The sequence below is a fragment of the Dreissena polymorpha genome, chromosome 3 (genome assembly GCF_020536995.1).
Source record: "Dreissena polymorpha isolate Duluth1 chromosome 3, UMN_Dpol_1.0, whole genome shotgun sequence".
Taxonomy (NCBI): domain Eukaryota; kingdom Metazoa; phylum Mollusca; class Bivalvia; order Myida; family Dreissenidae; genus Dreissena; species Dreissena polymorpha.
This window is the reverse complement of record NC_068357.1, coordinates 33,493,575-33,510,015: the sequence shown is the minus strand read 5'-3', so window position 1 is coordinate 33,510,015 and position 16,441 is coordinate 33,493,575. Positions and strand designations below refer to the sequence as shown.

General features: G+C 34.7%; 2 protein-coding genes across 12 annotated transcripts; both read right to left on the bottom strand.

The window, feature by feature from the left end:
- Window positions 1–268: 268 nt before the first annotated feature.
- LOC127873613 (uncharacterized) lies at window positions 269–6,381 on the bottom strand. Of its 11 annotated transcripts, none has more exons than XR_008046294.1 (6): window positions 3,674–6,161; window positions 2,908–3,484; window positions 2,728–2,801; window positions 915–2,536; window positions 735–794; window positions 269–570 (listed from the first exon to the last, which is right to left on the bottom strand). XR_008046294.1 is itself a non-coding variant. In XM_052417489.1 (6 exons), the coding sequence occupies exons 2-6, from the start codon at window positions 3,761–3,763 to the stop codon at window positions 477–479; spliced, it is 399 nt and encodes a 132-aa protein (XP_052273449.1). In that variant the 5' UTR covers window positions 3,764–5,864; window positions 6,203–6,381; the 3' UTR covers window positions 269–476. The 11 variants fall into 11 exon arrangements, 3 of the variants coding, with proteins under 3 accessions (XP_052273449.1, XP_052273450.1, XP_052273448.1); XM_052417489.1 differs by lacking the exon at window positions 2,728–2,801 and adding an exon at window positions 6,203–6,381 and having other exon boundaries at window positions 915–1,016; window positions 3,432–3,484; window positions 3,674–5,864; XM_052417490.1 differs by lacking the exon at window positions 2,728–2,801 and having other exon boundaries at window positions 915–1,016; window positions 3,432–3,484; window positions 3,674–4,181; window positions 4,365–6,153.
- A 3,857-nt stretch (window positions 6,382–10,238) lies between these two features.
- Window positions 10,239–11,767, bottom strand: LOC127873670 (polycomb group RING finger protein 6-like). The gene is made up of 2 exons (XM_052417592.1): window positions 11,509–11,767; window positions 10,239–11,027 (listed from the first exon to the last, which is right to left on the bottom strand). The coding sequence occupies exons 1-2, from the start codon at window positions 11,693–11,695 to the stop codon at window positions 10,756–10,758; spliced, it is 459 nt and encodes a 152-aa protein (XP_052273552.1). The 5' UTR covers window positions 11,696–11,767; the 3' UTR covers window positions 10,239–10,755.
- Between the last annotated feature and the right edge of the window lie 4,674 nt (window positions 11,768–16,441).

Below are 16,441 nucleotides of genomic sequence, written 5' to 3'. Positions count from 1 at the left end.
ATTTGTTTTATAAATCAAGCAATCATTTACTGGTTGGTAGTTCTAACAGTGCGTCAAAATAAGCACCGTGAAAACATTTTAGCACCGAAATACCGAGGTGTTTACCCCCAAGTGCTATCAGTGCGCTTCACACTTGTGGAGTCTTAAACCCCTCGGCCGCCCAAACACAGTTAATGACTGTTAATGTTTATTTTTTGTTTGATTTTGGTATTGCATAGTTTAAACACAAACACATACATCAATACATCAATATTGCTGGCCAGCACAATAAAACAACAATCTCCTTTATTTTTCATGTAAAAACATAAACATAAACATACACACTGTCAACACTTGCCACTTGCAACACCGAGTTCGTTTCAGTGCAGAATGTACACATTTTTCGATCGACACACATTCGCAATGTTACATGGATTCACAAAGTTACATGGATTCACAAAGTTGCACTGATGTCCATACACGGGCCAATGTTCAAGTTATCGGTGCGATGGACCCACGGTTTTGTCGCAGCTATACGCCACACGTATGTATTGACTACTCGGTGTCCACATCAAGGTTTGGATATTGGCACTGAAAATAGAAAAGCAAATTGTGTTAAACAGTAAACGATGAAAGTAAACAGCCTGAAATGATAAAAACATGCATGTGTAATATACCATGTATCAAATAAAATAGTAAACACAAACTGCTAAAGAAAAACACACAACTCTACCAACTGTTTAACTGATACTTACTTTTTTGTTTTGTGTTGCATGTTCAGGCGCCTTTCTGTCACTGCTCGTCTAGCAGTACAGCTGAAATGAAATAAAAAGCATGATCAGAAACTTTCATTGTAATTGTACAACTTACAATTTATGTGCACAATTTTGCATTTAAGTATAACATACAGTAAAACAATTTCAACTAATACTCACTTTTTTGTTGTGTTGTTTCCACAAAGGCGCCTTGTTGTCACTGCTCGCCTGGTAGTAAACCTGACACGTCTAGTAGTAGAGAACACTCGTCCAGCAGTAAAGCTGAAATGAAATCGAAAGCATGATCAGAAACTTTTGAATGTGTTTGTACAACTTACAATTTATAAACACAATATTGAACTGTAACAGTAAACATGAAACAGATAACAATTTTACTTACCTATGTTGTCTTCGCTGAAATACAAAAGTCATGTTCATAGCAATCATAGCATATTAACACACAATGAATACAACTCAAAACTTTTAGTAAGAAACTCAGTACTTACTTTGTATTTTGTATCCAATCCCTCTGCGGACAATCTTCTTCAGTCCACAATCGAGCTGAAATCAAGACTCAATGCATACATGTAAATTTTGCCAAATAACAAACAGAACTGTGAACCAAAACTTGAACTAAACAAAACTAACTTTTCAACTGTAATGGTACTCACCTCTGGCAACTGAAATCATACAGACATTTTGCATAGCACAATACATTTTTAGTTTTAAGATAAGAATGATTTATGAACATTTTACTTACACAAAGCATAAATATGAAAAACATGCTATGATGAAAAAAACAATATGTATACAAAATTATACATAAAGAAACACAATCTACTTACCATTGCTGACCCGAAATTGAGAAAAGCACATTTTGTATAGCACAACAATCATATTCAGTTTTTACATAAATGAAGTGTACTTACATCTGCCCAACTGAAATGAAAAAGAGCATAGCAGAACAAAAGTCATCAAATATATTTCAACATGCAATTTAAAGAAGCAAATTGTACTTACCATCAGGCAACTGAACTGATAAAAACACATTTTGTATAGCAGAATACAAGTCATCAAAACAGTTCAATATGAAAATTAAAGAAAGTTTGTGTACTTACCACAGCCATACTGAAATGAAAAAGAAACACATTTTACAATGCAAAATACAGGTCATCAAAACAGTTCAATATGAAAGGCAATTGTACTTACCACAGCCATACTGAAATGAAAAAGAAACACATTTTACAATGCAGAATACAGGTCATCAAAACAATTCACTATGAAATTATAGAAAGTTAGCGTACTTACCAACAGGCTACTGAAATAAAAAAAAGACATTTTGCATAGCAGGATACAAGTCATCAAAACAGTTCAATGTGAAAATTAAAGAAAGTTTGTGTACTTACCACAGCCATACTGAAATGAAAAATATATATTAAGCATTGCATAGCAGGATACAAGTTATCAAAGCAGTTCAATATTAAATTATAGAAAGTTAGTGTACTTACCACAGCCATACTGAAATAAAAAACAACATTTAGCAATGCATAATAATCAAGACTTACCTAGCTGATCTTAAATCATTCTCTGTTTCTCAACTTCTCACTTGTCAAAAAGTCTGCTCTGTAACGACCCACCACTCAAATCTGAAAAATAGTTAAGCAGAACAAAGCACAACACAAACCAAAAGAGTAGTTCACTTACCTCATATTTTGTGCAGAGTTTTAACAGCCAATTTTCTTCTTGAAACCTGTATTCGTCTTTTTTTTGACCCACTGTGGAACAGTCACAGCAATGTAAGTCTGAAACATAGAAGGGCATAACAACACAACATACAAACCAGTATATTTGTTTCGACTTACCTTGTGGCTACAGTCAAGACACAGCTGCTGAATTTCTTTTCTGTCACAAGCTGTCAAAACATCTCTGCAATGTTAACCTGAAACATAGTAAGAAAGAGAAACATTTTGTATACAACATAGTAAACACTTACCTTGTTTAAAGAGCTGAGTTGCAGCAGTGATTCTTTATTGAAATCTTCTTCTTTTCCCTCACTGCATGAGAGACCTAAAAAATAGCATGCAAAGCAAGACACTGTTTGTATGTCTACTCTGAAACAGAGCAAAATAAAGCATACATGGTACTTATAAAACAAACACATTGTTCCACTTACCCTTCTTCAACAGTTTAGTCACAGCAGTTGATATCCTTATTCACTGTTGAGGCTACTATGAGACCTTTTCTGCAATGCTCAGCTCCGTTCGACTGTCAAATATTCAGGTCATGTCATATCTGAAACGAACTAAATCAAAACATGCATAGTACACAATCATTGATAAAATCTTAAAACAATTGTATGCTTCATAGCTTTGTGTTGTGTTTTTTTTACTATACATATCACAGACAACTGGCGACCACAAAAGAGTACATACATTTTTTGTATTACTCAAACATTGCTGTATTAAGCTCACACTCATATCAACAAAAGCATTTCGATACACAAAGTAAGTGTTCACCATCATAGTACATCATCAGTTAGTTCGACATCCCACGTTTGCTCAGGTGTAAGTACTGGCTAGCATTTACCCTTTTCAGTTAACCGTCACACATCAGCATTTCTAAACACAAGTACTGATAGATTCTACCATTGCTATTATCTTTCACATAGACTTCTAAATATCAAATACTTGTACTCACGGTTTGGGAGCTCCCTCCAAGAAACACATCTGTACTGCTCGACATCTGGCCCTCTACTGAAACAAAATATTTTGAAACACACATGCATGTAAAACGTTTTTAAACAAAAACCAACACAGAACCAAGCTGCAGCAGCTATTCTGTCTTAAAATTGTTTTATCCATAGCTACATGGAAAACCTGAAAAATAGCATAACATCACATTATAGCAGAACAAATAAAAAAACAACTTGGTCAACTTACCTTGCTTTTGTAAAGATGTGTCACAGAGGTGGAAATCTTCTTCCATGTGTAAACCAGTGACTCGAATCTGCAACAAAGTAAAGAACACATTGTACACCTCAAATCAATGACTTAAAACGTACCCAACTTCTTGAATTGTGGTTTAGCAGTTGAAATCGTTTTTACTCGTGTCCCTTCTATTGACACCCAGTAGGAAACCATCTCTGCATGTGCAATCTGAAACATAGCAATACACACATGGTACAAATCAAACTACCACAATTGTTACACTTACCCTATTTGAACGTTCTATTCACATCACAACAATGTTTCTCTTCTTGAATCATCTTCGTTGTTGACTGCAAGTACATCTGAAACATAGAAGCATGCACAAAACATACCATATAAAAACTATTTTGTACTCACCATATGTTTGCTTTTCTGTTCATGCCAGCTTCCAAACCCATCACTGCCAACAGCATCTTTTTTCTGTTCATGTCAGCTTTCAATCCTTCACTGCCAAACGTATCTGAAAAATAGTACAACAGAAACAAACAAGCATAACATATCATTAGGACAGTTTTACACAACAGATATGAGAGCTCTTACAGCTACGTCTGTTCTGCTCAACTGTCCAAATGCAACTGACAGTACTTCACTGACAGTATATTTTTTTAAATAATTCACTAACATTGAGTCATTCTAACCTTACCTTCAAGGCTTGTTGAGAAGCTTCAAAATCAAGACTGCATGGCTCCACTTTCACTCAACTGTCAAATCATCACTGCATAAGCACTCCTGGAATGTATTATAGCAAAACATGCATAGAACAAACATTCAGTCAAAAGTACTTACCTTTTACTTTATCACTGCCCTGTGCTCAACTCCAGTCATCATGACATCTCTGTTTAAAAGTCTGAAACATAGGAAAACATGCAATGCAAATTAAACATAGTTACTTACCTTCTAGCATATTGTTGGAGCTCCAACAAAATCATGACTGTTCACTTCAGCTGCCAGACTTGAACTGCCAGCACACATCTGAAAATCTGAACAAAGCATTCATGTTCCATACTGTACTAGCCGTATGATTTTAAGTTACTCATCATCCAAAAAAAGAGTACATGAAAATCTAGTAAAAAATAGGTTTTGATTTGTTCATAAGTTATACTCTGAAAGAAACCATGATAATGAAGAAACTCACTTTATCTCTTCTTTTGTCAAAATACCAGTGTTCATAGTAAGATGAAACACACTTACCTCTTCGTTTCCCAGCTCTGTTAAACTGACAGGTCTTCATTTTATGTCAAATCTGAAAAGATCTACATCAAAACATGCATAGTACACAATCTTTGTTAAAACAGTAAATAGTTGTTGCATTCAAAGCTATGCGTATTTTTCACTTTACAAGTCACAGACAACTGGCGACCACAAACGAAGAAACATTTCTGTACTACTCAAACATTGCTGTATTAAGCCCACACTCATGAACATAAACCGACATATTTTTGTTATAGACTTATAGTCCCTAAAACTGTACAAAAAGAATCAAAAGCAGTTTTCAGTCATAATCTTTTATTGAATTCTATACATAGGCAATACAATCTACAGTACTCACCACAGCAAACTGAAATTAAACATCATGAAAAATACATGTCAAGCAATACATTAATCATATTATAGTGCATATCAACAAACGCAATTCAATAAATTGTATGCATTCAGTAAGTGTTCACCATCATGTTACATCATCAGTTCGATTAGCATCACCACAATACATCAACTCATAATACTGGTTAGCATTGAGCTCATGCTATAGCTATCATACATCAGCATTCATAGACACTAAAAATCAAGTAATATCTACAGTACTTACCACAGCACACTGAAACAAAAACTGTAACAGCATGCAAAAAATGTAAACCAATACATGTATCAAATATAGTGCATATAAGAAAAGTATGTCGATACACCATCATATTACACCATCAATTCGTTTGACATCCCCACGGTAGCTCAACTGTTAGTTTTGGCTAGCATTTAGCCTTTTCAATAAACATTCAGCATTTCTAGACACAAGCACTGATTAATTCTACCCATCATATCATCATTCACATCATTCCATACTAAGTGTACAATAATAGTTTTCATTAAGCATCGTTAACTAAAAACCACACATACAAGTTAAATCTGCAATACTCACCACAGCATACTGAAATAAAATAGAAATGTTAACGACATGCAAATACAAGTAAAGCAATATCATATTTAGTACATATAAGCACATGCATTTTCATGAAATATGTTTCCAATGTTTTTACATCATCGGTTCGTTTCCCAAAGTAGCTCAGTAAATATTTTGTAACACCATCATCTCTCATCACACCATATTATCGACACTGTATAAGTACTGAGTAATTTATACCCAACGCATTTCACTTCTCTATCAGTACAACAACTCAACAATAATACGCCAGCCGCTTTAAATCATCATAAATCAATATACACAGTGAGACACGTCAACAGTCAAACACAAAAGTTTGTACTCACGTTTTCGTAGACACCAGCTTCAAAAACACATCTGATCACTCCGACGTCCAGAGTTCAAGTGAAGTCAATCGCTTGACACCCCAACACAAATTTAATTGCACACAACTCAAGTCAAAGTCAAGTTGTTATTTCATGACAATAACCTAACACTACAGTCCACCAGTCATTCAATAACCCGAGTACCAAGTCGCTATTCTATAACGCGAAGTTAAGTTAGTTAAACTCAAAACTTTTTATCGATACTGTAGTTAGAGCTCACGAAAGTACGTTTATATTCGTTAACGTTCAAAAGTCAACTGAGACATAGTCATCATAAAAAAAAATTATGTCAAATTTTTTTCAGAGATCACAAAATTAACGTCTGTCTTTGTCAAAGTTTATTGGTTAACTGAGCGTTTTTTTGCCCGCGCAGTTTAATTTATATACTGAGCGCGACGTCGAGAGCACAAAAAATACGTCTTATCTCTTCAACGACCAAACCAAGAATGACAGAAAATCGTATACTTTATGATTTGAGTTCACACAATTAATGTACATGAACGCTGTTTTATTGAACAGTTAATGTTGTGCTTGCTATATAATGTTAGTTTACGAAATACCAAGCACAGTGTCTTGCAAAGCCGAATTAAATGTCTTCTGGAAATACCACATGTTTAAATACCACATGTTTAAATACCACATGTTCAAATACCAAATGTTTAAATACCACATGTTTAAATGCCACATGTTTGAATACCACATGTTTAAATACCATATGTTTAAATACCACATGTTTAAATGCCACATGTTTAAATGCCACATGTTTAAATACCACATGTTTAAATACCATATGTTTAAATACCACATGTTTAGTTATGCTCGCGCACTGCATGCGGTCGGTATTTGGCACTGCATCTTTTTTTGTGACATTTTTATGTGCAATGAACATGTTTAACTCAACATATCATGAGGAAGGATGCATTCGGGAATGTGCATCCCTTCTTATTAAGATTGAAACGTTATTGATTACATGGTGGGCTCTTTAACCAAAGCGTGACAGTGCGACTATTTTTTCATGACCATACAAGCCGAAATATTCACAGATTGAATGGTCATAAAAATTGATAAGCATGAGTCCATCAAATCCATCCAGTATTTCCAGTATTTCTTTTAGTTTTGATATACAGCAAATCCATTGCCTTTTGTGCTTTAGTGTATAGTTTTGGGCAGATGCTCACATTAAACATGAACCCATAATAGAAATAAAAAAATATCTAGTCAAAGTTACTAACCTACAGTAGCATTGTGAAATAATCCTAAATCATATAAAATATGTGAGTAATCCATCAAAAATATTCACTATAAGTAGTGTACATTTAACTCCGGCATAAAAATATCCCCGTTATACCCGTTTATTTCTACATAGCCAGAACAATTCAGGGTTCTAAGAATTTTGAAAATTAAATTGTTTATATGACGTAGTTTTTGACGAAAGCAACTCGATAGTATTTTGCGCTGGCATTGTTAAAGGGACAACCTCGATTTTCTTGTTTCAACTATGTTTTGCGAGTATAGTATTGATATAACGAATAAATAGAAAATAAATATCCAACATCATATATCAAAATGTTCAGCACAATAGCGCCTACAAAGTGATATACAAATATTTTGGTTATCTGTACAATTGTTCATACAACTTGGAAATATCATGAAAATTTGCGTTTATATCAAAATATCGTAACTCGCGCATTCGATTTTGTATAAACCCATAGTATCAGTGTGTGCGCATAGAAATTTCTGTTAATCTGATGAAAATTTTATTGAATTCGGACACCGGGTTCTAAAGATATTGGACTTAAATCAGTCGCAAGAAATACAATTTTCTATCGTCGATATGTTACTATCCCTTTAAGTTGAAAGATGAGATTTTTTAAATGACGTTGTGAATTCAGGATTCTAAGAATTTTGAAAATTAAATATTGTTTATATGACGTAGGTTTGACGACATGCTCGATGCTTTGCTTTGTTAAAGGGACAACCTTGATTTTTGTGTTTCAACTATGTTTTGCGAGTGTAGTACTGGTATCACTTAGAAATAGAAAATAAATATCCAACCACATATATCAAAATGTTCGGCAAAATAGCGCCTACAAATTGATATACAAATATTTTGGTTATCTGTACAATTGTGCATATAACTTGGAAATGTCATAAAAATTTGTGCTTAGATCAAAATATCTTAACTCGCGCATTCGATTTTGTATAAACACATAGTATCAGTGTGTGCGCATAGAAATTTTTGTTAATCTGTTGAAAATTTCATTGAATTCGGTCAACGGGTTCTAAAGATATCCGACTTAAATCAGTCGCGAGAAATACAATTTTCTATCATCGATATGTAAACGTCCCTTTAAGTTGTAGGATGATATTTATTCAAATGACGTGAATATGCACTAAGAACGAAGGGTCAAATTTACGATTTTCAACAAATGTGTGTTTGTTGTGATATGGTTTTCTGTCCTTATAACTGCAGCGTTTTACAAAAACATCAAGTATGTTACACCAAAATGCGCAGAAATGAATTCCCCATCGCATGATACAAATATCTCAGTACCATATTGCGGAATGAAAATCTTTTCTTCATACCAACCCAAGTTTGGTCAATAAACAGAAGTTTTGACATATACTCGTTGATGAAATACAAAAATGCTTTAACACACATTGTTCCTATATATTTGCTAGTTATGGTAGTGAAAATTTCATCGAAATGTATTCACGCGTTATCGAGAAAGTTAAGTTAAACCTCTTCCAAACAAACACAGTTTTGTGAAATATTTGCTATCTTAACGTCATTCAGTTTAACTCGATACTTTAAAGTTCGAAATTTCTATAAGCACGAATGCGTTTTGTCGAAGTAGTTTCCTTGTAATCAGACTTATTGTGGATTACCATATATCAAAATGTGCAGAACAGAATTCCCTATCGAATGGTATCAATTGCTATGTACTTGTCTAAAATGGGAATTTTTTTCATTCTCAGCGAAGTGATTTTTATGCGAAAAACTAAGCATTTCTACTATATGCGTAAATGTTAGCGAAAAATGATCCCCACAAAACTTGATGCTATTATCATGTTTGATATTTTGGCGAAAATGTCATAAATATATGTCAACTAGTTGTAGCGAAAACGCGACTTAAACTTTGTACGAAATCAGTGTTCATTTTACAGTACAGAGCGATTGTTCGACGTTAAAATAAAATCTAATGTTAGACAGAAATGCGTTTAGTTAAAATCCGTTATCGGACTGTTTTATTGTTGTGTTGAGACATACAGTTAAGTGTCATATATCAAAATGCGTGGAATTGAATTTCCTACAAGATTATACCAAAATAAAGATAAATGCTCTGTATGCAAAAAAGTTTTCTTGTTAGCGAAGTTTGTTACCTAAAATATCTGATACAATAAGTCGTGTTAGAACAAAACATACAAAACAAATATTTTAGCTATCCCATTGTTAATTATTGTCTTGAAAATTTCATCTTGATATCTTGAGACGTTCTCGAGAAAATGTGATTTCGTGGTTCCAAAAATGTGTTTTTCGCTTGCTTACAGATAGATGACGTTCCGAGTTTATATGTTGAAAAAGTAAAGGCGTGATTATAGGAAAATGGTTTTCGGTCAGTCTTGATCAAGCGATACAACATACATACAGGCATGTTATATCAAAATGCTCCAAATGAAATTCTCTATCAGATGATATAAGTCGTGTTTCATAAATCATGGAAATAAAAAAGTTTTCTTCTTGCAAACGTTTTTCAAGTGATTTTTATCACATAAGCATGTATGTTGGCACAAAAATAACAGCAGAAAAGTTGTAGCTAACAATAAGCTGGGTATTGTACTTTTAATTTGATATCGATGCCATGAATCGTTCCGGAGATATTTAACTTAAACCAATTTTCTGTTTAATCGCCCCTTGGTTGTTTATATGAAACAAAATGACGTTATAACATATCATGATTTTTGGCGCTATGTAAAGAAAACTATCAAAGTTGCGTTTAACTGTCTGCTCGTTTAATCGGAATGATTCACAAACATACATAGTTTGATACACCAAATCATTCAGAAAAACAATCCCTATTTAACAGTATATATTTTTTGTCGCAAAACGAAAAGGCAAAAAAGTTTTCTTGTTAGCGAATTTTGTATAGTTGAATATCTGATACAAGTAGCCGAGTAAAAACAAAATAGGCAAACAAAAATTATACCTATCATATGATAAAATATTGTGGTGAAAATTTCATCTTGATATTACGAGAGGTTTTCGAGCAAATTGAGTTAAACCGATGTAATTTACTCTTTTCCCTCGCTTGTTTACATTGATAGAAATAACGTTCGAGAGCTGTAGATTTACAGTACATGTTTCGTGCTTTAAAAGTCAATTCGCTAACCTGCTCAACTTACGACCAACACATGAAACACATTTCAACATTTTATAAATGCAAACAAATGCAAGAAAACAAACGCGCATCAAATGAAAATGCATATAAACAGTTAAACACAGTCAAAACAGTCTAGTCAGTAAATAACATCCGAACCCATCCTGTAACCGTCGCCCTGCACATCCCACAATATTTTCCCAACATTAACACACAACATGTTTCACAGAATGTGTGTCCGCACTTTGTTAAAGTACAGTTTTTGTCGGAAATGTAACATATGGTACACAGTTTAAATTGTCGAATGGCATCTGCTCGAATAGCCTCTTCCATCAGCTCTTTTGCTCTACTGTCCACATCACGGTTTAACACGTTTGACAACGTGTGTAACTCGCGCTGGGCTTGCTCTGGAAATAGACAAGAAAACAATATAACCATATATTGAAACAGACCCCCCCCCCGCTAATTTCCGGGCGTTTTATTTCTCTGACAATAAGGCATTTGATTCCTACATGAATAGATATAAAATTTACATTTCAATTTTTTGTATAAATAGCAGATGAATGCGTAACTGAGTCTACGAACGTTCGTTCGCAAAAAATGTCGTTGTATCAAAGACTTCAAACATTTAAAAACAGGCCTACACATTTCGGCGTGTCAAAGGAAAACCTGGCTAGCCAAGGGTTTATTTAAAAACCCTTGTGCAATGTACGACCCTATTTTTTACACCACTATTTTTAATTGCGTTCAATGCGTGTTTCGACAAGCGCACATTTCCATTTGAAACATGGACAAAGAAAATGTGAAATTTAGGCATCATTTTATTCACAAAGTTCAATATTTGGCAAACAAAACGAATAAGTAAACAAGCATTGTCAACGAACATACCTGCTTCGTACTGTCGAATTTCTTCATCCCAGTCCTCGGTCTGCGGAACAACGAACCTATTTTCTGTTGCAAGCACCACTCCGTTCCAGTCCTCGGTCTGCGAAACAACGAAATTTTCTGTTGCAAGCACCACTCTGTTCCAGTCATCGGTCTGCGGAACAACGAACCCTGCAAGGTTATTTGACATGGTTTGTTTAAAGTTTCAAATCACGATTCATAACCATAGCTGTTCGGGTCGCTTTATATATCCACAGACTTGCGAATGCCTAAGATGGTTAAGTCTTGACATTCTGAAAAACGCTGAAAAGCAAATGTCTCACGCGTGGCAGAAATTCATATGTGAAAAAAAGCACCACAAGTACTAAGTTGAACCGATTACATGTTTTGGAACATTTAAAGCGATTTAGGCCCTATTGTACTGTTATGTCGTTGCAATAAATTTCAAGCAGTTCGTTTATTGTTTTGCTATAGTTCTGCTTTATTCGATAAATTGCTAGTGAAATCACTTGATATCATACATCAAAATTTTCAAAATGAAAATCTCTCTATACGATTAAATAAGTCGTGTTTCACAAAATCACCAAAATAAAAAAAAAATCTGTCATATAAAACAAATTGAAAAGATTTTTTCTGTAAAAGCATATTTGTTGAAACAAAACTAGCAATAAAAAAGTTGTAGCTAACAATAAGCAGGGTATTGTAGTGTAAATTTTATATTGATTCCATGAGTCGTTTCGGAAAAATTTGACTTAAACATCGGTGTACGATATTTTATTCAAGGTTGTTTTTATGAAGCGAAATTACGTAGATACACTACACGTTATGAATTCAAGTGCGTTGTAGAAAAAACATTATCAGAGTTAAGTTCAGGTTTTTGCTGATAAATCGGCGTTTTAATGTGTGATTATTTAATCCACACAAAAATTTCATATTTGACGGTACACATTTTAAACAATGTATCGCAAAACGAAAAGGCGAAAAAGATTTCTTCATAAAGGGTTTATTTTCGATCAAAAACTCGCATTTTTGTCAAAGAATCATTAACAAAAGAATAAAACTTTCAAAACAATCATTGTGGAGCTTTTTTAGTTGAATATCATATTCAAACTTTGATCCCAACATCTGCAGAGGTTGTTGAGAAATTGACATTTAAACTTTTTCGCAAATACTCATCTATTGGTGGACTTTACTTTGAAATGACGTGAACACGATATATTTGCACTTGATTACCGCGCTGCACTGCAGTGTATTTCTCATGCAATGTTAAAAAAGTTTTACTCGCGAAAGATTATGATTTTAAAAATGTGTTTTTCACTGAACTTTTGCGTTGATATTTGATCACAGTACATTTCGCAAAAATATATATTAAATATTAGATCATATTCATAGTGTACTTGTGTAACGTTTGGTATATAAATAACGAACTATTTTGCAGTGTTACTTCGTGCTTAAGGTTCAAATGAAAATGTCGCTAAGATACATTTCATCAAAATCTTTCAGACATGCACTAAGTTCGGTGCGTTTCTCAAATATGAATGTCAATGCAGTGCATGTCGTGAAAAATTTGCTATTCATCGATTTTCTGGACTTTCTTATGTCAGCAAAGTTATGTCAGCTAGCTATATAGTGAAAACGCACCAACCCGTTGGGTATTTAAAGCGACTCGAACAGCTATTGTCATCATTCTTGATTTGAGACTCCAAGAGAGAACATTGACTCGAAATCATGCCGAAATACGCACACCGACTTCCAAAGTTCGAGGAGACAGATGCTCCTAGTGGCAGTGGCGAACCGACTGGCAATGGTAAGCGACATACTACAAGGCCATACACTCGACTAGAACAATCGGCGTCGATTGATTTCAAATCGTTTGGCTATCATCTCAACAGACTTGGAAGTCAGGTTACCGCGTTCGTTAACAGCAGCGACTTCGCTATGTCCAAAGAAGGTCGCGATGTCTGCAAAAAAATGGCATCGTGTCTACAGAGGGCTTCCTCTTATCAGAGAGAAGCGAGTGAACATTTGGTTGATGACCAAGAGCGCTATTTCAATGCAGAGTGGTCCAAACGCGAGAAAGCGCTTAAAGAGCAACATGAATGCGAAAGCGAAAGAATAATATCGCAGCTTCAATTCGAGAAGGAACAGGCTTTGATTTCGCAAAGAGGAGAACTTCAACTCGAGAAGGAAGAAGCTATTCGAGCGTTGAAAACGTGTACCATATGTTACGATGGCGAAAAAAACTGTACCTTGACGAAATGTTCGCATACTTTTTGCGAAGACTGCTGTCTGATGTTATTCGGGCAAACGTGCCCTATGTGCCGAATTGAGGTTACAGGATGGATGAAAATCCATTGGACTGATTAGATATGTATTGACTTTGTGCATATGCTTGTTTGTTGGTGATCATCGTAAAATAAAACGTTGAAATGCATTTCATGTGTTGGTCGTTGTTTAAGCAGTATAGATATAGTTTGATTCTACAGTAAAATAACGTTGCGCTCACAAACAACTTCATATCGAATAACGATGGATTAAAGTACTTGATCAGACAGTTTTCGACATAATGCTCGCTTGTAACAAATGCAATGACAACAGAAGTTTGATTTCAGAAATAAGTGGTTTTTACATCATTAGCTGACTTTCGAGTCTTATCACATAACTGAACATATCGTGATTTAACAATTTCAAGTTTATTCAAACCTTAATCATATGATTTATTTTCATAGAACCTAAATTGTGAAACAACTGAAAAGTATATTGTATGACAACATTGAGTCTTAATTGCAAGCAACACCAGCCAATGCCAAATCATGATGTAACAACCACAAAAAATCACAATTGTGATTATCTTGAAACTAAATATGAATTTATGACATCTTTCAATATCAACATTTTTCGCAATATGCAGCAAACTAAAGAAACAATAACAAACCTCAAACGTCTTCTATAAAAGCCAGTCTTTTTATTAAAACTCAATCATTCACTCTTGAGTAAGCAAAGCGAAATGGTGTCAAAACAACTTGCTGATGTTGGTTTTTGTTTGGATGATGAAAGTCATGCGTTATATCTCAACCCAAGTGAGCTTGACCAAACTTGTCAAAATGTGCACTCTCTTCTACAAATGACAGACGAAGAAGCTGGCAATCAGTTTAAATCGCGAGAAGACGAAGAAGCTGCGGATTTTTTGGCGCAGCTTGTACATAACAATTCCAACGACTCGTCAGGTTTGACTAGTAAAAAGGATTCGAATAAACGCAAAGCTATTGCCAATAATAACGGCCAAACTGTCAAAAAACCTAAAGGTTCGCGAACGTCAAAACAAGACCCAATGTCAACTGGAAACAAGCAGACTGACTTCGTAGAGCAGTATTTCATAAAACAAGAGAGACTAAAATCGTTGCACGGTAAAGCTCAGATACGAATCAACAATCTTAAAAAAGTATTGCTGACGCTAAAATCTGAAGAAAGTGCCATTGAAAATTCAAGCCAAAAATCTTCCCTTGGACATGCGACAGCGCATATTACGAATGTTATCGAAAGCATCTCAAGTGAACTACAGAGCAGTGGCGAAATCGACTCGTGTCGAATATGCAAAAATGAAGACAATCAAACAACAGTTATAAGCAAGACGTGCGGACACGGATTTTGCTGTATCAGCTGCATAATGAAGTATTTAGAATATGTCTACAACAAAAATTCTGGGCGACTTATTTGTTTGAAATGCAAACATCAGTACGATGAAAACGCCACATATCAAGTTGGCTCACGCTATGGCATTATTGGTTGATACATAGTATGAATAAATCATATTAAACATCTAATCTGTGTTTTGTTTTACATGCTTGAAATGAATGTTTTATGCTTACACGACTTCAGGCTCATATTGGCCTTAAAAAAGGAAAATTAAGGTCACGGGTATAAATAGCTAGTTTTTGACACAACACAATCATTCTTCCTTGAGATTTCAAAGCGACATGGCGCTCTCCAAACAGCTTACCAATGCTGGTGTTCGTGTAGATGATGAAACTCATCCATTGCATTCAACACCCAGTGAGATGATACGAAAGCATCCAATTTTGTACTCACTTCTCACAATGACTGACGAAGAAATTAAAACAGAATATCGTTCGCGAGAAAACGATGCAGCAGCTAATTTCATTGCTCAGCCATCACAGCAATGTTCCAACGACTCAACAGGTTCAACTAGTACAACGACATCGAATAAACGAAAAGCTATTGCTAATTCTGACGGTCAAACTGTCAAAAAACCAAAACGAAACGCAAAACAGGACGCTATTTCAACTGAAAAGAAGCATGAAGACTTTTTCGAAGAGTATTTAAAAAAACAAGAGATACTAAAATCGTCGCACGGCAAAGCTCAGATAAAAATCGACAGTCTCAATAAGGCGCTAAGGTACGTTAAATCTGTACCAATTGATGAGCCGAGGTTAACATCGTGCGTAACAACTGCAGCTACAAACATTTCCAATGCAATTGATTTGATTATTTCAAACCATCTAAAAAGCAGCAGCAAAATCGACTACTGCAGACTATGCAAACTTGAAAGCAATCCACCTAGAGTGTTCAGCAAGAAGTGTGGGCACGGGTTTTGTTGTCTAAATTGCTTTCCAAAGTACATGGAATTTGTAAGTGCTAACACTGGTGAACAAATTGTTTGTTTGAAATGCAAAATACCATATGATTGTCACACTGGTTGTTTTGGACCAGGTTATGTCATTTTTGGCTAGCAATGTATCAATAAAATCTATGTTACACCTTACATTTGTGTTTTTGTGTTATATGATTATACATAGAGTTGTGAGTGAAAGAATCTGAAAATACTGAAAACTGCCATTTCACACAATCAGACAAGTAGAAGGTTGTGCTTGCTAGCAGTAATAGGCTCTCGGAATGGCAATCTCTTTTTGAACCA